The sequence below is a fragment of the Rhipicephalus sanguineus genome, chromosome 5 (assembly GCF_013339695.2).
Source record: "Rhipicephalus sanguineus isolate Rsan-2018 chromosome 5, BIME_Rsan_1.4, whole genome shotgun sequence".
NCBI classification, from domain to species: Eukaryota; Metazoa; Arthropoda; class Arachnida; order Ixodida; family Ixodidae; genus Rhipicephalus; species Rhipicephalus sanguineus.
In genome coordinates, this window is record NC_051180.1 from 170,790,869 (window position 1) to 170,798,604 (window position 7,736).

At 47.2% G+C, this 7,736-nt stretch overlaps 1 protein-coding gene across 1 annotated transcript; it reads right to left on the reverse strand.

The window, feature by feature from the left end:
- Positions 1–1,424: 1,424 nt before the first annotated feature.
- LOC119394436 (peritrophin-1) lies at positions 1,425–6,592 on the reverse strand. Its single transcript, XM_037661743.2, has 3 exons — positions 6,550–6,592; positions 2,907–3,099; positions 1,425–1,675 (listed from the first exon to the last, which is right to left on the reverse strand). Exons 2-3 carry the CDS (start codon positions 3,078–3,080, stop codon positions 1,460–1,462), a joined length of 390 nt encoding a protein of 129 aa, XP_037517671.1. The 5' UTR covers positions 3,081–3,099; positions 6,550–6,592; the 3' UTR covers positions 1,425–1,459.
- Positions 6,593–7,736: the final 1,144 nt, after the last annotated feature.

Consider the following 7,736-nt stretch of genomic DNA (forward strand, 5'->3'; position numbering starts at 1 on the left):
AGTAAGTACTTTCTTGAGGCGACGACCAAAACTAACACTCATCACTGAATGTAAAGCTATGTGGCAGAAGATATCTAGAACGGAAGGGAATTGACAGGACAGGCTTGAAAGGTTGGAAATGGCGGTGGTTGTAGCAGTGCCATACGTGTTGTTAGTGCAAAGACAAATGGTTGTTAAAATGGTGCACGACGTTATCTATACGGCGGCATCTGAAGAAAATCGGCCGATCGACAGCCTTGCGCATTTCACCTGAGTTAGGAGAGCGGCCATGAAATTGTTCCTGGAGCGGTGACCTTGGACGATGCGGCGGTCTTGTCCGAAATACAGTTGCCCGAGAATTACCAAAGGTGCACACAGCGAAGACCAATGGTTCGTGACAACCGAACGCACGTGAAACCGGAGGAATACGAAAATCTCCGGCCACTGTTTGGAAGAGCTGGGGTCACCGCTTCGATTTCCCGGAGAATGATTCATGCAAGCACCCTTGGTAGTGGCAGCCAAAGCCGAGAGGACACTCACTTTTTGCATAAGGACGTCGCAGCGGTGTTCGGCAACCGAGCGAGCGAGCCACTTAGCAATACAGCGACGTCTGGCATACTCCTCGAGATATTCCAAAATCAGTTGACATTTTTTAAAATGAAAATGACCTTGTAAGACAAAGTGGGGTAGGAATTTTCCTAATGACAAAAAGGGTACTAAAGTACCCCTCCGACGCTTAGAACCAAGAAATATATTTATTAGGAGTGCGTGTACTCCAGTAGCGTCGTCTTAGCGTTGAAAATGGGAGGGTATCTCTGCCAATTTGCGACGTGTAGTGGACATTTAGCCCGTATTTTGTAAGTCTAGTAAGGCGTAGTTGATGCCTTGACGTCAAGGTCGTAAAAGCGTAGCTGGTTTGAAACATCGGTCACTTCATATCGTGCTGTAACGAGTGTTGAGACACATGTATTACAGATGTTCTGTCATCAGATTAGCGCCAAACAAATTTTAATAAGCGTATACTTAACTTATAATGAACTTTAAGGTGTCTTGAATATTGCTGCGGCCGACGATTGTTTGTGCCGATATCGTTGTAATGTGACCGCCATTTTATTTCTGTCAACAAGTTCGCCCAACGAACAGTTTCATCATTTACCGGCTGAAGTATTTGCTTTCTTCACTGTCACGACCACGCGATAATATTTTAAATGTAAGTGTATGCAATTTCTGCTAACGCAAGAGTATTTCGCGTCAATGATAGTGGATGCATAATACATTGCCGAAGCGGAGTTCGGCGCCATTTTCACGTGGTGGTTAGAAATTGGAAGCCGTCTTTTTTCTATCCAACACAATGAGCAGTCCAGTAACGCTAGGCGTCTTTAAATATGCACGGTCACATGGGCACTTCTGTGAAATACGTGTGCTGGACTCTTTGTGCTTCCCAGTTGCGTTTATTGGGTCCCAGCAATAACTTTATTGTTTACAATTGAGGTGCGTCTTCGTCGACGGGTCTGTAGACCTCTTTGACTGTCTTCGTGATGACGACCTTCTCGGTTGCCAAAGGAGCTTCTGTAGTCGGCAGTTCAGGTACTGGTAGAGGGAGCTCGAAGCAGGCAGCATACCACGGGTGGTCGCACACGTTCAGCTTGCGGTTGAATTGGAGGCCACTAGGGCATTCCATCAGCGTTGGGACACCCTGCGACAGCGGTAGCAGTGGCAGTGCTTTCAGAGGTAAAGATTGGCCGCTTGCAATCCTTTGTCAAAATACTGTGCAGGATAGATGGTGTAGTCACGTATTTGGTGAAAAATGTTTGGGGGGTGCGCAAACGTAGCGGTAGAGGAGACCTGCCAAGTTTTCGCAGATAGTTTTATCTCGCAGACAGGGTGGCTTCGTATTGTGTATCAATACATAACTCGCATGGAAGAAAACCGATGCGTTGGTTGCTGCTTTTAGAGCGATTTACTACTAAGAACGTGATCTCACAGTTACGACGGTTTTTAAGTCAAAGACCTGCCATCTCCCTTAATAAACAGCAGGCACGAGTAGAAGATAGCCGATCAAGAGGCCCGACTGTTGCTTGGCACAACCATGCTTGAATAACTTATTCCATTTTGTTATATTTATTAATAGTTTTATCTGAACTAAACCAGACCTTTTGTTTTGATTTGTAAGCCTCCCGAGTAGGCCAACCACTCGCGATGTTAAAAGAGAAAAAGCATAATGCAAAGAAACCCCTCCTGCCGTTGACGAAGAAATAGAGACATATATTCCTTGAATATTAGAAGTGATGTTCGTAAAGAAATGCAAAGTGAATCTTCGAAGTTAAAACTTTCCGAAGTGAACGTCTAGTATCACGACAGGGTGGACAATTGAGGCATTTTTCTTCTAATTTGCTTAGAGCCCCCCTGTGTGGCCAACTATGTTAGCACTGACTGAGAGAGAGAGAGAGAGGTGGAAAGAATACAAGAAAGGAAGAGAGGCTGAGTAGAATATATGTCTAATGAAATATTTGTGGCGCAACGGAGACAACCAAGAAAACAAGAGAAGACAGGATAGGGCGTACCCCTCTTCCATCAACCAAGCACCACAATGCTAAGCTATATATCGAGTTTGCTGCCCTACAAATGCGGAGGGGAACAATGGGTAAAAAGACAACTTAAATGTGTTCCTTTCAATTTATATGCATCATTAGAAGATCTATCTATCTATCTATCTATCTATATCTATCTATCTATCTATCTATCTATCTACTATCTATCTATCTATCTATCTATCTATCTATCTATCTATCTATCTTATCTATCTATCTATCTATCTATCTATCTATCTATCTATCTATCTCTATCTATCTATCTATCTATCTATCTATCTATCTATCTATTATTTCAGTACTGCTAATGTTGCATGCGCTCTTGAAGACCCTTACCTGAGCACAAAGGTAGAATGTGGAGCAGTTGTACAGGTTTGGTAGCAGGGTGGCATTGGCTCCCTTGTCGTCAACGGCAGGGCAGTCCACGAGTTCCTGAGCAGCGACCGCCGAGACGGCTGCCACAGCCACGACGAATGCTACAAAAACGGGAGCCATCACTTTAGCTTGCATGACTGGAACTGCCTACTTCCTGGAACAAAAGAAAAAAAAGGAACACGTGATATAGTCAGTATGACGAAGACGTGTGCACCAAGTTGTTGAAGAGTATCATATATATGCGACTGACACATGAAGTGGAAACGGGCGAGAGTGAAAATTCGCTCAGTCGGAAAGGAAGCCGGCCGGGGAGACGATGCTCAAGGTTATCTCAGCGAACATTCATTCCACTCGCACGTCCACATATACAAGTGACCGTTGAGCGGCGATGCGCATGCGCCACGTAAGCGTGCGAAAAGGATACCGTGCATTAATTAGGAAGTTTCGCACCGCTATGCTAGAAAAAGCGTCTTACGCATTTCGACTGTTTTTTCACTCGTGATCATGAACCAAAAAGCCCTACTGTGTTGCCCTTGCTAAGTGAAGCGAACGCGAGTAACGAAGTTGAAAAAGCTGTTTGTCATCTGCATGTACAATACCAATGCCAGTAAAATGACTGCCACTAGTCGCTGCCTCTCGTCTTGGTGGCATACCCCAATTTTCCAAATGGTATGTGGTGCTCTCTGCTACTGCACCATTCGCAGTCCTCGGTCCATGCGCAGATATTTCTCCGCATGTTTTTTTTTTTTCGGGGCGAAGCTTCCCTTGCCGTGGGTCTGTCCATCCTCCGTTTGTTTGTAGCGTTGTAGTAGCCACCTCTAGCTCGTGAGAAGCGCGCGTTCTGCTATGCAGTAGAATAAGAAGACGACGTTGACGAGTGAGACTCTAGTGCGTGTTCGCCTGTGTGGTATTCTTTCTTCTTTACTGCGCGCGTTCTGGGATGCAGTAGAAGAAGACGACGTTGACGAGTGACACTCTTGTGCGTGTTCGCCTTTGTGGCGTTCTTTCTTCTTTACTACGTCTTGTGTTTTCAACGACACCCGAAGACAACATTTCAGAAGTAACGCGCCATGAGGCTCCCTCTTGGCACGCTTTCTCTTTAGCTCGGAGTAGCCAGATGGAAGACAAGGCTGCGGAACGGAGGGCACGGAAGGCGGCGGCAGCGCGCGCTCGCAGACAGAATCCTGAGGTGAGAGCCCGCGACGCCGAAGCTGAACATCGACGCCGCGAAGCAGAGCCGAAGCTGCTCGACAAGCTGCACGGCTGCGGCGAGAAGAACCCGCCGTTCGAGCCGGCGAGGCCGAAGCTGCTCGACAAGTTGCACGGCTGAAGCGTGAAGACCTCTCCGTTCGAGCCCGCGAGGCCGAAGCTGCTCGACAAGCTGCACGGCTGCGGCGCGAAGACCCTGCCTTTCGAGCCCGCGAGGCCGAAGCTGCAGGGCTGCGGCGGGAATTGGATCTTCAAAATGTGAAGGACCGTGAAGCGGCGAGAAAGCGCGCGTACCGGCAGGCAGAGCCCGAGGCTGTGCGAGCACGTGAAGTGGCTGCAAAACGCATCAGGCGGGCTCTGCCCAAAGGCGCCGACGCGCGCTTCCAGCGGGACTTTCTTGATAACAGTTTTAGCCATAGTTGCGGTGTGTGCAACAGATTGTGGTTCTCAAACAATCTAGTCACAATATCTTCCATCAAGAAGGACCACGCTCGCGCCAATGCCATCGCCGTGCTGCAGCGCGAGTTCGCTTCGCCCCACTCATCATCATTCACCACGTGGATATGCTGTGATTCTTTAATTTTGGCGACTGAGCTAATAAGAGATGGAATTAGAGTATCCACTAACGTTATAAATGTCCTTCATTGATTATGCTCAACAAATCGAGCCTTCGTATTTGACATCGTGCATTTGCTAGGAAGCAGTGATCAGGGTAGTTGTAATTATATTCTACTTAAACACGTCGCATTTTATAAATGCGAAGAGGCGAAACTATACCAGACCTCTAGAACAGAGCTAGCTTTCAAACCATTCAACTAGCCGCACTAATAGGCTGCTCAGAAGGTTTCGTGAACCCGTCTGCTGAAGCTAAGTGGTATGTGATTTAACTGGGAAGTGCACCAACCAATAAAATAATGCATCCCAAAGCGCAGGAAACCCACCTGCCCTTTAGTTTTCTTCCTAATATTAATGTTTGTCGGTCAGGAAGAGGCGATTCTATCGTTTAGCTAAACTCGGGCAGGCTAAATTAAGGAGGGTTGCTTATCAGCCAGCCTTTGAGGATTAGGCAAAGCGCTCAAATATGCTAAAATGCTATAATGTCAGCAATCCAGCCATCTCTGCTGAAGCACAGGGTTAGAAAAATTTTGGCGCCTCAAAAATCCAGCACACAGGTCATTCGTTGCGCTAAAACCAGGACTGCGACAGCTTTTCTAGCAACTTATACAACAGGAACGACCTATACTACAACAATAAATGACGCGTCCGTTACCAACTCTTGCTTTGTATGTACTATACACTATGTAGTACGTCATGACTATTAAAGACGATAGCCTTTCTTGTGGAACTTAAACGCAGAAATTTGTTCTGTTTGTCTGCCGGCTTTTCGGTTTGTATGTCTGTCACGCGATTCGGCCACCTGACCCAAAGTTTTAACCACTTGCTGAACGCCCAGCCATCTTGAACTGGTAGCGCGGTGCATACTTATGAACATTCTCAATCAAAAAGCAAATATACGCGTATCTGAGGCGCAACATCAATACGTAAGTGTAGGCGATGTGTTCCTTTAGTAGAAAATACATAGATACGTAATTCTAAAGACCCTAGTGTTTATTAGGCTGCGCTGAAAATGCTAGCGTTTTTTGGGCTACGCTGAAAATGCGGACACGGCGACACTATGAACCAAATGCGGCGATTGAACATAGAGGAGGAGGAGAACTCATGTATTACGGCTGACAGAAGACTCGTCTTTCGACGACATTTGCAGCGATGCACGTAGATACGCGGCCAATTTTTTTCTCCTGCATGTATCCCGTCTTTTCTGAACGGCAGAGGGCTGATTTATCGAACGCTTGTCTTTTTTTTTTGTTAGACGCAGCCTAATGAAGACCAAAATACAATGAAGCTAAGGAAGATATAGGGGACATTATTTGTATGTTTTGGCTAGAGCATAGTAATTGTGACATAAATGGAAAGGAAATCAAGTCGCTGGAAAATAAACTTTTCGCGGGTACAAACCTAGCCTACAACTTTCGGATAACGCGCCCGCTGCTCCACGAATTGAGCTGCACACACTTCCAGGCTGCACGCAACATGAAATACTTAATAAGGGGATGGGAAAGCAGCCGCCGCTGTAGCTCAACTGGAAGTAGCTTTCGTCGAGACTTTCAGAGAAGATAATTCTAGAAAACGAAGCACATTAATTCTTACGAGAACGGAAATCTGGGCGAGTTTGTAAGAATTCATCATAGAGAATGTAGCGCGAAAGTTACGGGACACAAGAAAGCAACATAAACACGAGACGAGCGCTAACAATAATTCTTGTGAACGTGTTATGTGAGGACACGTTAGCCAAGCTAATTTTGTCGAACATGCTATGGAAATCATTCGTACTCACCTGCAGCTGTTCACACAGCGCCGCGTCGTCGCTCGAGTGCCTGACGGTCATCTTCAGACAGGGGTCTTATATACAGCGCATAATCAGCTGAAATTCAGTTTACAAGGCGTCATATTGGATAAGCGCTGCTTGGCGTCATCGCTGTGCGTGTTTTACAACTGGCTGAGTTCTGATGTGTGAGACTTAGATCTTCGCATGCTGATGAGGCAGACCATTTTGAGAGCAGGGGTTGCAGTATAGTTGCCCAATCGCTAAATGCTTCTGTGGCTCATAGCCTGGGTGTCTTTTGTGGCTGCAGCCGGCGAAGGTTATCTCAGGATGCTTTATCCGGTGCTGTGGGTGAAAGAGTTGAAGGATGCGTGAAACGCTTTGCATGAAATTGCTGTCACATGCAGATACAGCCTGTTGGCTATGATATAGCACGTCAGCAATGTACGATTGCACGCGGAATGAGATAACTATTTTTGGGCAAGTTTAAAACGCGTGCAGTTTGAGGATATTGCCACGCGCGCGTCTTTTGCTATGTTTTTGTAACTGGTCCGTTACACGTGTGATCGCTGTCTTGCGCGGGCCGCGCCAGAATGTCTGGGAGCATTCCAGATTGTAGTAGATCACTTTGTCAAGAATGCGCAAATGACACAAATAGACAAGATTATTCCAGAGCTTGCGCAACCACCAGTGATAAGGCTAGAAAGTTCGATGTATGATGTATAAAAGACGGCGAGTCCCAGTAATGATCATTTTTATTGACGGCCGACGCTCTGTTCGCCGATATCAGTGTACAGTGTGTATTGCTGCAGTTTCAATATCTGTTTCCAGGCCACAAGTTCGGCCAAGTAAAGGTTTTCATCTTCAACACGCTGACTGCTGCCTTCGTCGACGTCACGACTCCGTGACATCTGGTGGATGTGCTTCTCAGTCCATGTACCGAACGCCTCCCTCCAGCCGTGAGCCAAGCCCACACCTCCAAGGCGACATCGACGCCAAACCTGTCCAGTGAGCCAGCCGGAGGCAGCAAGGTCTCCCACCAGAATACGGACCCGTACCCGACAAGATAAGGACCACAACGACGAAGACGGCAGCCTAGAGCACTGCATGGGCTGGGCCGGCCCGAAAGCCCGGGCCCGTCCCGGCCCGCGGGCCGAGCCGGGCCGGGTAAGGGATTGTTGGATCGGGCCCGGGCAGGG

Excerpts from the sequence above, each read along its gene's own strand:
- LOC119394436 (XM_037661743.2), bottom strand. The coding sequence starts at position 3,080 with ATGCAAGCTAAAGTGATGGCTCCCGTTTTTGTAGCATTCGTCGTGGCT. Across the intron at positions 1,676-2,906 it reads CATTCTACCTTTGTGCTCAG|GGTGTCCCAACGCTGATGGA; the intron begins GTAAGGGTCTTC and ends CCGCTGTCGCAG.